The sequence below is a fragment of the Corvus moneduloides genome, chromosome 5 (assembly GCF_009650955.1).
Source record: "Corvus moneduloides isolate bCorMon1 chromosome 5, bCorMon1.pri, whole genome shotgun sequence".
Taxonomy (NCBI): Eukaryota; Metazoa; Chordata; class Aves; order Passeriformes; family Corvidae; genus Corvus; species Corvus moneduloides.
The window spans coordinates 28736979-28752605 of NC_045480.1; the positions used below are offsets into that span (position 1 = coordinate 28736979).

General features: G+C 38.7%; 1 protein-coding gene across 7 annotated transcripts in view; it reads right to left on the minus strand.

Moving 5' to 3' along the window:
• The window catches only part of DLC1 (DLC1 Rho GTPase activating protein), a 221029-nt gene that overhangs the window by 89986 nt on the left and 115416 nt on the right, over positions 1-15627 (minus strand). The window contains exon 1 of one of the 7 annotated variants that reach the window (XM_032108496.1): positions 9712-9985. The exons of the other annotated variants lie outside the window; for them this stretch is intronic. Within the exon in view, the coding sequence (XP_031964387.1) occupies positions 9712-9826 (115 nt within the window). The 5' untranslated portion in view covers positions 9827-9985. Of the gene's footprint in view, positions 1-9711; positions 9986-15627 lie in introns of those variants that run through there. 7 annotated transcript variants of the gene reach the window in all.

Here is a 15627-nt window from a genome sequence, read left to right on the forward strand (position 1 = left end):
AGGCCAGCTGTTCCTTCAGCTCAGATGGCAGATACTTTGATACTGCAGGATGGCTGCCAAAATAGAACTTCATTATCAAGTAGCTCTTGCAGAAACTCTGAAAGAATGCTGTGAAATTTGAACAGAATACTGATAGAGACTAAGAGCGTTTTGGAGCATCAACAAAAAATCATCTAAAGCTGAACTGCCTTGTATTGGTTCTGTCTTATCTCTCTGCCAAATGAAATTGTATTGGTACACAGGAGAGACCTCAAAATGTGAAAGAAGAAGAGAAAAGCAGAATGTGGAGTTCCTTTATCCCCATGCCTTTTCAGCAATCAATTTCTATTAGTTCAGGTCCCTCAGAAAAATGTGCCAACCTCTCATCCCTATTTGCGAGAAACTGCAAAACATAAACTCTAATTTCTATTACAGTGTAATCCAAAAGCTAAAGTCATGGATAGGTTCTATTCTATTTTCACATAAGAGAACATGAGAAACTGAAGATGCATCTAAAGTCAAATCACAAGAGACTTGGGTGTGAAGTAGGATGAATTAAATAAAATCTTACCTTGTAGCATCTTTGCACATCTGGTCACAACTTTTTAATATATTACATTGAAAATTGCTTCTCAGATCTTATTACCCACTTGTGCTATTGTATTTTTTTCTGCTGCCCAACTAACTGACTGACTGGCTAGCTGTTATCAACTTCTTTTGTTCATTCTTTTTTTGTATGTTTAATTTACCACTTGGAAGTAGAATCTGCCTAAACATTCCTCTCCTATTATTTTTATTAGCTGCCTCTGTGTAAGATTAACACAGATATGTTCACCCTCAGACAAACACATCCCTAACTCCAAAAATAAACTAACTGACCTTCTCACAGTCTGGAAATACTGGTATCAATGAGCAAACTCCAGTACAGGGAGATATTTCCATCACTGGGATAATCTGGCCCATTTTTTGTTTTCCCACATTGCTGCAAGCTGGTGAACATGGCAGTGCAGGAACAAGCTCAGTGGATCAATAAGTTCTCAGCCTGTGCTGGTCTGAGCAGCTGCTGCATTGTTTGGGTACATAGTACATACTTACATGGATTCTGAATTTACCTCCTCCTACTGAGCACTAACAGTGATTAACAGATTATAATCTCTTCGAAACAGGATTTACTTGATCTCAATTTCTTTCACAGTGCTAAGGGTACCGCAACAATTAGTGAATAAGGGTATTGATCAGTCAGGCAATCAATGTGCTGTGCTGTTTCTCTCTCTTTCATCCCCTCAAAAAATTTAAGTATATAGCTACATAAAATGCAAATGCAAGTTTAGTCACTTTTTGAAAATTCACTTCAACCTCTTAATAGGATGTACACCACAAGGAAAGCTGTTCTGCCAGCACTAGTGGGGAAAAGATGAAGGAACTAGTCTTTGGAAATGGTTTAAATTATTGTAAAAGCAATTCTATAATGTAAAATTAGCAAATGTATAAGACATTTGTTGTCACCAAGATACTATACAGCTTCTTGAATATGTTGGGGTTTTTTCTGGTTTCGTTTTCTTTTTTTAAACTCCGTTTGTTGCCAAAGAACTATTCAGTGAGTTCCTAATGTGTAGCCTACAATATAAGTAGGCTCCCTCCTGTGTCTGCTCCAATAGTGGCATTCCCTTAGAGTAATAAATATGCTCTATATAGCAATTAGGTTTAGGCATGATTGTAAATCCAAAGTTCACAAGGTTGCCATTAATATTATCTTACATCCTTATTTCCTGTTGTCTTCATAGCTTAATATGTTTACTCTTAAATTAGAACATAATTAGCAAATCATATAGCTCATTTTTACTGAAAATAGCAGCTTGGTGAAATGCTTCTTATCATCTGGGGCTGACCTTCCCACAGACTGCATATCCTGGAACAGAGTATTGTAATAAGAGAAATCAGTTGTTTTGGATCTAGGCCAAAGACTAATTTAATTTCTCTGGCTGCCCCTCTCCTTTCCAGCTCTTCTCCCTGCTCTCCCCAGTAATACTCACATATGTGAATTGGAGTTAAGAAGTTGCAGTTGGTAAACAAAACAAAGACAAAACTGCTAAGAAGTTAATGAAAACATCAGTAAGTCATAGCATCTGGATCTCATCATCCACCTCTGACGTAAAGAAGATGTCCAGATGTTAGCAGAACTGTAGCAGTTGAAATATTTTGTGAGCAAGATTCCTTCCAAACAATCAGATACAAAGCAGTTCAGCACTTTCAGCAGTTTTTAGTAATGTTTCAAATATATAGTGGTCTTTTAGATGTGTAAAATGCCTGCCCAGTGCCGAAAGAATATTCAGTCTGGGGAGACGGGTCTGGGGATTGTGAGCCTTCCCTTTTGGTAAGTGCACACGAATGTTCAAAGAGCAGGAGAAGATGAGGCCTCCTGGTTGTCTGTCATTAGGATAGACTTCTAGAAGAGACACAATGCTGCTTATCTTGTGCTATCCAGTGTTTAAGTCTAGAGTTTAACAATATCTACAATGATGAATTATAAAACTGGGCCTGGAGAGAGCAGACCGTACTTTTCACCTTTCTCACTCATTTTTAATCCCCATTTGACAACGTGTACTGCATACAAGCCTTGCATGCTGAAAAGTATAAATGATGAGGCTGGTTTCCTAACAGGTGGTTGCCAGGTGTATTGCATTTTTCCTTCCACTCCTGTCCAAGCTTCCTGATGGAACAGTGATATTTTTTCTCATTTGGATGCTCATTCTCCATTTGCAGAGTGACACAATTACTAAGTTCCTCTTGGACATGATGTGTGGACAACTCTGGGTGTGCTTCCTCCTTCCTTGGCCCATGCTAATAAAGAATCATTTCAGAGTCCCCAAGAAAACAGGGAAGTTATTGCTAAAAATTCCTAATTGCTGAAGTGTTCAGGGACTGGATTCTTCTTCTGCACATCCCTAAAATCTCAGGCAGGACAGGACATGGGCTTGCTAGCTGATTGCTGCAGTCCTAAAACTGGCTACAAGGACTGTGGAAAAAAACCAGAATACTGAAAAAAGGGTGTATTTCCATAATCCTCTCCAGCTGCTGAAATTTGAATGCATGAGGATTTTGTAGCAACCACTTTTACAATATGCCTAGTATACTGTGTTCTTATTGTAAACTTGGACTAAACAGTGCCATTCTTGTAGCCTGACTATAGAAATGATGGTGGAAGTCCATGAGAAAAATGCTTAAAATTTCACTAATGGAGGAAAATGGCAAAGTCATACATAAAACTTCCCAATTGTCCAGTCTCCCAACAGTGCAATTTATCTCTGTCGTATGAAAATATTTATTACAAACAGGCAAAGTGACAGAGTATGCACACATTCTCTTCCCTTTGAGAGCTCCAACCTCTTTTGGTATTAGACTTCAAATTAGAAGCATGAGAGGGTTGGAAACAAGGCACTCCAGTAGCCAGAAATAAACAGCACCAGTTTCACTACAGGCACCTACAACCTTTCTGGAATTTCTCTACATTTACATGTAGAGATTAAGAAATTAAGAGAACGAACATGGAACAAGAATCCAATGATGCATTTAATTCCAAATGCCATTTTGAATGAGTATTTTGACTGAGGGACTTTGCCTTAAATGAATTACAGTCATTCCCTGATAAAAACACCAATGCTAAAAAAGGCATACTCTATATATCATATTGGAATTTAGTGTGGCAATATTTAAAAAAATTAGACAAGCACGTGCTATTTATGAAATACATTATTTCTGATTTCATTTGATATCTGAATTTGAAAGATGTGAAGAATAATAAACCACAAGAATGAAACTGATGTTTTCTCAAAAAAACATGCTTACACTATAAGCTTGCTTAATAATTATATGGATAACAGCAAAGCTCATGAGCACTCTCAAAGGGAGGAGACTTGATATGATAATGATATTTAATCATTCAACCAAAATAAATTATTCATTTGTTTTGCACTAGATGTGCTACACTTGCTTTATTATAGATATACTCCTTTAGTTATCAGACAACTGTTGTTTACTGTTTTCCTGTTTCTTTTCCATAAATTACAGTCTCTTTACAAATATGTATGAAATCAATAGCTGATCATGCTCCACATCATAATAGCCTGAGTAAAGCACCAAACCTCTTGGAGATTGTCTCCGGATTGGGGGTCAGTAATTTGCTAAAAATGCTGATAGAGACAAACAGTGATATATCTGAAACTATATATCAAGTGGTCTTGAGTTCTGCAACATACCCATTTTTTAAGACCTTATTTCACCTACACACACTGTAAATCTTACTCCAATCTCAGAACAAAGCAAACACTTCAAGAAGTAATTTCTCTTCTGCATGAGCATAAATTTTGGGGACAGATGAAATGCAGTGCAAAATTCTTCACCTTAACATGGGGCTTAAAAAAATTTCAAAGGATAAAAATTCCTTTCTTTCCTTCCTTTACTTGCTATAGATAGCTACAGACATACTTTGAAGTATAAGCAATATCTGGGAAATGTTTAAGAATTATTAAATATATATATATACTCACAGACTTCATAATCTGTACATGGGTATGCTTTAAGGCATCAGAGGTAAGAGCAAAGTATATGAGAAAACAACAATTATAAATCCAGTGGAAATATAGGGATGCTGATAATGGAGAACAAATTAGGCATCAACAAGAACAGAGAGTAGGCAGCAGATGCACACAGTGTTCCTAGACAAGCCCTGCAAATTGATAATGGCCAGTAGACAGAAAAGCTTAAATAATGTATAATTCTAGCTAATCATCATAAATTAAAGAATAAAAGGTCTACCCAAAGGGTCCTGCAGAGAAAATTTTCATAAGGAGACTCAAAAATAACCTAGCCTGTACTAAAACCATGAAAACTAGATGGAAGTTGACTGATAGTCTTCTAAAAGGAATCTAAATGGAAATGAGTTGTTTGATGGGATTACTTTTTCTCCAATCCCAGAGTTCTCTCTCTGGCTACATCTTTATCAATAACTTACACAGACTTATAGAATCTTTCCAGATGATTCAAGTACTAGCAAAATAGGCATAATGAGAATTGGTCTGTAACAGATCTTGGAAATTGAGTAATTCAGCATTTCTTTGGCAATTAACAAAAAACAAAATGAAGAAAAACAATGGTGGCAAAAGCCCACTTAAGTAGGCTAAAAGGTACAAATTAAATTAATTTCTGGGATAAATACATATTGAGAAGTTTTAGTGAACTTCAAATTAGAAAAAAAATGACAGTTGAATATGAGAGATGGTAAGTAGGTAAATAAACAATATAATTTCAAACAGAATAGCTGAAAGTTTATTTTTAAAATAACATATAAAAAATGTTTTACCTCAGACTTTCAATGACTAAGCTACTGCAGCAAAACTGTCAGTAATTCACCAACACCAGACTACCTACACATTCTTTTTTTTGTCTATGATACCAGAATTTCAGAAGACAATGCAACTTTTGCACCATAAAACAACCCCATTTTTTTAAAAGAGAGGCACATTAGCAGTCAGTTTTACTCAGTGTCTGATCATGTATTCCAAAAAATGCTGGTGAAAATGAAAAAGCCAGGATCTTTAGTCATGTTGTATGGTGAACATAATGGCTCTTAGTACAATGCAGATAAATGCTATATTGGGTCATGCAAATTCAGACAACAGTGAAGGCACTAGGAGAAATCTGTCTACAATGTTTTGAGGTCATGTGCATTTGAGAGCTGAGAATGATGCTTCCTGTTCTGTGAAATCTCATTCTGTGCTGCTGCCCTTCTTGTGCATGAAATCCTGGTCTCTTTGGGAGGTCTGTCCACTGAAGAAGCCAGAATGTTCTTCCCTTCCCAGCTGAGGATGTGGTCTGACATTAGTAAGAGGAATTAACTGGGAACTCTAAAGGAAATATATCTATTTCTTGTGAATGCAGTAACAAGAAAAGTTACAATTTTCGTATTGCCTATTTAGGGGCTCTCTAAACTTAAGTCTTATTCTTTGTCATTTTTTGCTGTTCACTCCACTACCCCAAATTGTTTCTCACCTCTACTGAGCATTTTAGATGTCCCAGAAACTGAAAATGTTTAATGATTTACCTAATGAATAATTTTCCACATTTTAAGATCACCAGATATGACTATAAATGTGTCTAGATGTTCTTTGTCTACATAAACTGAGAAGAAGGTAAAAAGACAGAATGGAAAACCATGATCTGTGCTGCTGTGATGTGACTATGCTGAGCTGCAGCTCACTGCTCCTCAGGACAGGTGTTTTGTAAATATACACCATATTTATATGCCATACCAAATTTATACAACAGTAACAATAGATCACAATATGGTATAATAATATACCACATTTATACGAGTGTGCTCCACCCCAGCAGGCTGAACCACAGGCTGTTCTGCCACGTGATAAGATGGCACAGGCAGTAACTCAGGCCTGGTGTTGGGGTTCGAAAGCAACATGAGGATGCTGCTCTACAGTGCCCAGAGTAGGAGAGCACACAGAGGTGATCTGAGAGGGCGGTCCGCATTCATTTGCATTCCTTTACTGCACCCACTCAAAATCAAAGTGGTTTTAGCTACAGTCATTTAATTCCATACAATTTTAATGAGAGCATCTCAAATATTTTTGATACCTTTTGCACAGGACTATTGCTCCCTTTCTTTTGTGTCAGTAAGACTACATGATCATAGAATCCTTGAATGATAGAGTGGTTTAGGTTGGAAGGGACTTTAAAGATCATCTAGTTCCAATCCCCTACCATGGGCAGGGACACCTTCCACTAGACCAGGTTGCTCAAAGCCCCATCCAGCCCTGTCTCAAACACCTCCAGGGATGGGGAGTCCACAGCCTCTCTGGGCAACCTGTTCCAGCACCTCCCTACCCTTATAGTACAGAATTTCTTCCTAATATCTAGTGTAAACCTACTGTCTTTCAGCTTAAGTCCATTACCCCTTGTTTTTTCACTATATGCCCCTGTGAAAAGTTCCTCTCCAGCTTTCTTGTAAGCCCCTTTTAGATACTGGAAGGCTGCTACGAGGTCTTCCCAAAGTCTTTTCTTCTCCAGCCATTCTTATCTAATGGAAAAAACATTTTCCATGATATATTTCCTACTTAGCAAGTAGATAGTACTCCCTGTTTGATGATGATATCAAATTATATTTCATGAAGTGCTACTTCTGTGCGCAGGCTAGAAGGATGTTTTGAAGGCAAAACATTTACTTTGTCTTGAATATGCCATGAAGACTACATATTTCATATTTTCTTCTTTCTTTTGCAAATAATGTGGGGTTTTTTTTAAAGGCATGTCCTGATAACACAAATTGCTGATCTAAGAGGATTTCTCCTTTCAGTGTCATGACCCTTCTTGACCATTTTCAGGTAGTCAGCAGTTTAAACTGCTGATATCCTGGAGAACAAACAGAACAGCAACACAACTTGCTGTTTTGTTTCTCTTCCTGAATCTCTTGTTCATGAAGTATTTTCTGGAATACACCCTGATATCTATTCCAACTACATGCTGTACTTCTTATTGGGGGTTTAGCTTGATGATTTTTGGATCTTGTGACTGACAGCAGCCCAAACATACTGGTGGACTGACAAGTCTACATCACCAGCACAGCCTGGAAAATGGAACTGTCAGTTTTTAAGGGTCCTCTAACATCTAAGCCTTGTATTGATAAAAGCTGTGATGGCTCATAACCAGATGCCAAGTAGAATAAAAACATGCCGACCCTTATCAGCGCAGCTGAAGGGGCTAAAGGGTTCACGTTCACTCCCCGTTTTTAGGAATGTGACAGAATCTCCAGAAATATAATTAGCAGTTGTTTAGCCTCCAAATATTTGATAATCATATGTAAGGTTAAATATATACATTTATCAAGGTCTCTTTGTATCCTGATAAAATCTGCATACTTTCATATGTAGGTCACATTCTGAAGGTATAAATTACATATCATTATATGCTGTCCTGTGTCAGCTGATGAGAGGAAAACAATTTTATAGAAGACAGTTGGTAGCAGTTGTAGTACGTGGACACAGGCCAGAGGTACTTGGAGTCTGCTGATGCAAATGCCATTCTGAACTTAATGATAAAGTAAAAAGCGTACTTCAAAGCATTCACATAAACATCTCTAACAGGTAGAATGGCACTGAATGTCAGGGTAAACTACTGTCTAGCTGACTGGGCAACATGCAGATTCAACAAAGGCTGACTTGGCCCCACTGGCTCCCCTTGTCTAACATCTATGCCTTTTCACTCAGAATTTCTCTCCTCTCAGTGCTTCTTCCAGTGAAGTTTCAGAAATGTCCTGAACATCAGGACCTGTGTTGTGACTGCTGCTCCATGCCCTGCAGTGGTTACGGCTACCAAAGACACCCAGTTTTATAACACACCTTTGAGAGATGAAGTGGACTGTCTGCCCAGTTCCTTTTGCTGTGGAGAGAGGTTAATGTCCAGTGCTTTTATGACACTGCCATATTTGTGACCACCTACTGAGCACTAAAGTAAATGTGATGCCCCCATCTCCTGTGACCATGAGGTTTTACTGTAAAATAGTGGTAAAGCTGAGTTCCTCTGCCTAGGAAACTCACTGTCCTTTGCCATCTATGGGAACAGGCACAGAATTAATCCAGTCACTAACACAAGTGGGCAGAACAAGGTTTTTATGAGTAGGTCTAATTCAGAGCAGATTTTTGCCCATGTGTTTCTTTATAGGCAATGGCCACTCACTGCCTGATTACCCAATATAATCAGTTTTGGAATTAGTGCTCAACTAAATGTTATGCACTTAGCTACTCTTATTTCTCCAAAACATAAATGCAGGAGAGTGATGTAAACTTTCAGTTTACATTAGTAGACCATAAAGTCTGCCTCTTGGTCATCTCATTCTTGATCTTATCATTACTCACATTTCTCCTCCCTCATTCACTCCCCCTGGAATAAACCACCCCCACTGTAAGTATACAAACAAACCAAAATGATCCCTCTGGCAGTCACACCCATTGTGCATTTCTGCTGACTTCTTTGAAACCTCTAAATGCTGCAAAATAAAAGTAACAACCCCAGCAGGGTGAATGAGAAGCATTCATCTGACAGACAATAAGAGAAGAGAAAAATAAAGTGAGTTAAATTATCTTCTTCTCCAACCCTCTATGATGGTCTGACTCGAGTTTTTGAGTATTTGCAAGTCAAAATAAAAATGTGGACTGAAACTATATAGATGACTGGTAATTTGTATCTCAGAAGCCTAGCTCTGGCATACCTGACACTCACTTGGAGTGCACAGTACTGAAATCCTTGCCAGAGGAAATACCAGTAATTGCTCAGTGCACAGCCCAGATATTCCAACTGACACACTCCTTGGCTACAAAACGCTCCGTAACGCAACTCACTGAAGCACATCACGGCAGTAAAGCACAAGCTCTGACCCAATAGCAAAATAAAATGCTTCAGCACACTTTAGTCTGAGGAGTTTGTGCCATAATACTGAACCAAAATTCGCTGCTGCTTTTCTTTTAACCGAAGTTTGTCTCATCTAGTTAGAGGAGCACATACAGCTCCACCCTAGGCAGAGCACAGATGTAACATGATACACAAACAAAAGGCTGGAGAAATACTCAGAGGCTACACCGATACATATGCAAATGATACCACTAATTACTGTTATAGGTTTTGATCCCTTATGAATTTTAAAATATATTTATGTAATGTCCTTCTCACCTGCCAGTCGTCTGTCTCTCGTGTTTTTCCAGATAACATCCAAGGCTCTAGCAGTGGAGTCCCTGATATGATCACTAAATGATCTCCTCAGAGGGGCTTTCACCGGGTGATGCATAATGCAGATCGATCACACTTCCAGGTCAAACGACTGTAGCTTAGCCCCAGGAAAAAGGGCATTCTCTGCCCGGGGATCTGTTTGGATTTCTCTTTGCCAGGCAGGCAGGTTGTTACTTTATATAATTTGTCATCAGCCTTGTGGAGCTTTTCCTTGAAGAGTCAGGCATTGCAGTTCTCACTGCGGATGCAGGAAAGCTCAGACTGCAGCCAGCCTACTGGAAAGCTGCCAAAATCTTACATCTGGAACAGTTTACAAATGAGCTAACGATACAGTCATTTAGATTTGGGGCTTTATTTGTGGATATCTATACTATTCTACCTTCCTGTTTAATCAAATAACTGACCAGGCACATACTTGCATGCTCATTTATTAGGACAATATTTCCCTGCTTAGCTGATATTTCAGGTAATCTTTCATGTTTGGACACGAAAAAGGTAAGAAATAGAAGAGAGATAAAGTAATTTTAAATATTTAGAGGTCAGGTATTTTATTTCGTTACCATATCTTTTCTTGCATTTTACCCTAGCTAAGACATAGAATAGGGCCCGATTCTGAGTTCCATATATTTAATACTTCATGACAGTGCACTAATGAAAGAATGGAAATACAAAAATGAGAGGAAAAGGGGAGATAAGAAAAAAGAGAGGGAACTAAGCCTCCACATCTTTGCTGAGTGGAAAGATAAGTTCCCATATGAAAAATGTTTATGAATGTAACAGAGATTAATAGTCACAGTAAATTAAGCCATTTGACCTTGCTTGTTTTGACCTTTTAAATTGATTACTATGTCCTGTGGCTTCCCTGAGGGAGAAAGGGAGAAATAAAAGGGTACCTGAGACTCTCTTTCCCTTTTTAATGTTATGTATGGTAATATGTGAAGAGATGGGAGATGCCAGTTTAAAAACCTAATCCCCTTTTTTTATATGGGAAAGCAAAAACTGTCAAATAAAGTTGTCTTCATGTTCATTCTAGGGATAGTCCTTAATTTTTTTACAGCAACTACAGCTATTAATATTAGATACCATTATTTTCTTTAGAAGTAGTATCATTAAATTGATTGATTAACTTGTCACAAGGTTGGCATACAGAGACCAAATTACAGAAATGTGTTTTAACCTATGGTTTTTCACTCCCTTTGAATTCCTTCCTAGAACAAAACAGTTTTTATTTTCATAACATTAGATAATTTATTTCACACTTTCTTATTGTAGTCCTCATTTCCTTTAAGACACATCGTTATCTCATGCTGACAATGAAAAGAAATTAACGGGATTTGCAATAGTGTAACTGAGGGAATAACTGGCTCACCATCTATTTAATGCAGATCATAATTTCTTCCCATCTAGGCCTTAGTCTTTTATCTTTATAGAGCATCTGCAGACACTAATGTCCTGTGTATGTCTTTGAACAAAACAGTGGTGAAGGATCACTATAGTTTGCAGTTGCTTTCCTCATTACACCCCTCCTTCTTTCTGAGGCCGGATGGAGAAAGAAGCAGCCAACTCTCTAAAGAAATTCAATATGATAACACACTCTTGCGTGGTTGTATTTTTTTTTTCCCTTCTTTTTTCTTTTTTTTGTTCTTTTGTTGTTCGGTTTTTTATTTTTTTTTTTTTTACTATTATTCTTGCAAAACTTCCTGGAAGAGCAAGTGGCAATGCTTGCACTGGCAGATACTGACATAGGCTTACAAAGGCAAATGCTGACATGATGAGCAGAGCACAATATATCTCTTTTGAAACACGTACACTCTGTTCAGATGAGATCTGCTGTTGTTTCTAATAGTGAACAGCTCAGAAGAGCATTACTCATTTTTAAATGAGGATGCAGTAAGCGATAACTTGATCAGGAGCTGAATTTCTCTATTTTAGAAGGCAGCAAGGGTGAAGACAGTCTCAAGAGGGTTCTAACTACCAGTGGCCATCTCTACATTACCAACAACATGGCCCAGAAAGAATGGATTTATACAGCAAAATAAATGGTACCAAAGTTTTGATACATCTCGAGGTAGAGTTACTTTGAACTACGTCTACCTGCATCTTGTGAACTGAATGAATTCTCGGGGTTTCATGAACAGGTTGGAGATTACTGGCACACCATGAAGGTGCATCTTTTGGCTTAGTTTCATTTGAAAACCATCCAATTCACATGCTCCAAGATTGCTTGGAGATACGAACCAAAGAGTGGTGTTGGGGGAGCCTTTTCAAAAGCATGCACCTAGTCCAGGCTACAATGTCAATAAAAACATTCAGGCCATTATTCATTTTGGAAGCCAGAACAACTTTTCAGAATTTAAAAATAAAACCAGCAACATATATATATTTCTGACCAGGGTTTGGTTCTTTGAGAGTTACTGTGGGTTATATTACACATGTAGACATGTTATGGCTCAAAATGTTTAAAACAGTTCTTAAAACCAGTTCAACAAAATGGTCTGGAAAATGGCAAAGGGCGAAGGAGAAATAAACTGTACGAAGCAAAGAAATACCGCTAAAAGCATTTGCTTGTCTGATGCTACAAGACAAATAAATAGATAATCTAAGTAAGATTGTGTAAAGAATTAAATTAAATGTCAGAAAATTTTTAATGGGCCATGGACAGGTAAATAATTAGATATAGATAGGTTAGAAATGGATAGAAAATAAAGGACGTTAATTTTAGAAAGGTGTATGTAGACTGAGAGATATAATGGGGAATACAGTTAAAAGCAGATAATGTGATCAGCAGAGGAAATCTGAGATTCATGACATTCAATACAGCCACAAAATGAGATAAGAGTTTGCCATGGAATATAAAAGCACATGATTATTAATGATTTTTTAATCATGTTAAAAGATGGTATTGGAGCAGAGCTGTACTGCAGTCTCCATTCCTGCACTATTTAATTAACGCCCCTTGTGGAACAACTCACTCAGTTGTGGTCTGCACCTCTCAATTCCCACATGATGCTGAAAAAGCCCAGTGCACAGGGTGACAGTGACAAAGAGTTTTGTGCTGGAAAACACCCATGTGTTCAGGGGAAAGCTGCTGAGATGCCACCACCACTGTGCCATTATTCGATACTGTTGTTGAGAGCTCTACTCTGCATCTCAGGCAAGCTCCTCCCACATTCCCAGTTGCTGCTGCTCAAATGATGTCTGCTTATGTGGATATTTTCCACTTCAGCTCAGGCTTGTTCCCTCTCCCCTTGAAGGTGTAGCTGTTTGCACAGAGACATCTACCTGAATCACAGACCTGCAGTTACTTGCAGATGGTTTGTGTGGAAGAATTTCCTCCATTCCCCTGCTAAACTCATGCTTACAGTCTGACCTGGGAGAGGAGGCCATTGGTACCAAGCACACAGGGTACAGACCTCACCTGGGGAACCTTTCATGTTGATCAACATGAGTGTGCTAGAGTAATTTATTGTTGAACCAAACAGCTATACTGGAGCACTGTAAATGACATTAAAGACAAAAGGTTTTAATGTTGAGATTTAAGGGTTGGCAAAGAATATATTTTTAAAGAAAATGGCAAAATTTTTGCTGGTCTATTTGACAATGTACTGGAAAATCTCCTGAAAACAAATCCCTTTCTGTGACTGAGAAAACACACCCTTCCATATCTTACATCTACAATTCAATTAACTGTATACAGATGTTACAGCAAAATGCATGCAAATATAGTCCTAAACCACCAACCAGTGTCTAGGTAAAATTTATGAGGCAGCTCTACCTCTTGGCTTCACTGTCTCTGGAAACTTAAGAATGACCACCATCTGACACAGGTTTTTGTATTTGAATAGTTTTGGTGATGACCACAGTCATAGTACATTCAACACTCCATCTATCTTCCAGAATGATTTCATTTTATTCAGCATTTTCAGTTTAATGGCTGAGATGAAAAAAAAACAAACAAGTAAATTCTTAAAAACCGGATGGGTCAACAAAGATGTGTGCTGAACCAAAAATAAGATGAGGGGAACCTGAAGGAGAGGGCTCTGTTGCTGACAAGAGGGGAATGCAGCAGCTGGTGTTTGGGGAGTGAGGTGACAGTACATCCTCAGGAGAGAGACAGCTGCCCGCTCCAAGCATGAGGAGCAGCATGCATGCCCAGGAAGAGTCTTTGTGTAATTCCAGAAGCAAATATTTATGGGGACCAGACCCTACCTTCCCTGCCCTTCCAGCCCTCCCACCAGCTGAGATCAGCTCCACCACTGCCTCTCCCAGGGCAGCGTCTTTTCTGTCCCCCAGGCCCGGCGGGCCTCGGGACTGCAACCACTGACTTCTCCCACTTCTTGTTTTGGAAATATTTTTAGAAACCTCTTGTTAACATAAGAAAATCTGTGCCTCTCCAATCTTCCTGTCAAGGCTGAATCTACTTGTAAAGTGCTGCTCATCGTTCTTAAACACATAATTCTCAAACCAGCCAAGGGCAGGAGGCAGAGGCTAATTCCCTCTAACCTTATCCTTGCTCAGCACTTCCAGCTGAAGGACCTACACTTGCCAAAGCTATCTGTTTTCTGTCCCTTAGTGGTTCCATCCATGCTCTGCTCTGCAAAGATAATACCAAAGATCCTTTTTGCTCTTAAAGAAAAAGAGCAGACAGAATGCATTGGATACTAGGATGGACAGAAATGGTGATATCATTTTTAGTTCTGGCAACTAAGTCCAGCACTCAGGAAATAAACAAACAGTTGTGCAAGCCTCATGCTCTTCAAGCTTGCTTAAAATATATCGGCCTCCCCTCTGACTCTCCATGAATGTGCAAATTCTTATGTATATCTCTGGCTCATCTGTGTGATTCTGGCCCCTTGGGTCTGGAAGGATGTATGTATACAAAATATGTGCAGGCTGCCAGAGACACATAATTTTTAAACATGATGCCAGTTTGAGCTTTGCTGTGACTTCTCTACAGACTGCAACAAATGGTGTGGCAAATCTAGAACATCTTTGCTGAGTGGTCTATGCAGCCTGCCTGATCTGATGCGTGCAAACATCTTTCCCCTTCTTAGAGAAGCAAAAAAAGCAATGCCATAATTCTCCAAAAGTATCATAGAACAAAAGAATGTTTCAGTTTCAGAATTTTATATCTAATTAAAAAAGGCTGCTGGGCACATGGCATGTGTCATTGTTTCATGTCTCAGCAGATGTCTCCTAATGCTATCTAGGAGACCATGCTGGGAAAGAAGAACTTCAAATTTTGGGTTTGACATGTGCTGCTTTCCAAAAAAAAATCTGGTACTGCAATATCTGCAGTATCTCAGAAACCTGATATGTATCAGGTCAAGAAGCAGCCACCAATCAGAGCAGACTGGAAAGATTTAGAGAAATTCCTGCTGAAAGACAGGGAAATAAAATGTATTCGGTTGAAATATAAAAGTTCCAATAGAAGCTTTACAAATCTCAACGAAATGCTTGATATGACAAAGCCACATTTTGATTCATTTGGATTGGTTTAAAAGAAAAAACCTCTGTTTTTCAATCAGGTAAAGTAAAAATATTGAGAAGTTTCATTTAGCACATAGGTGTCCTTTTGATTTGTCAGTCCTTGGACTCAACCCTATGTGTCCCACCATACTTTGCATTCAGAAAAGTGCCCGTTTGACTTGTGTCAACACCCTGGCGTCAACCTTTGAACAGCCTAGGGGCTAAATGGGTGCAGTCTGGAGAAGAGACAGTAGACCATGACAGAGTAGACCAACAGAGAAAACTTCCTGAGTTTCCTCCATGATGTCAAGAGTGCACTGCTGGGCATCTCTGCACGCTCCTCCCCCACGGTAGGAGAGGTGTGGAGAAGCCCCAGGGACAATCGCTTTC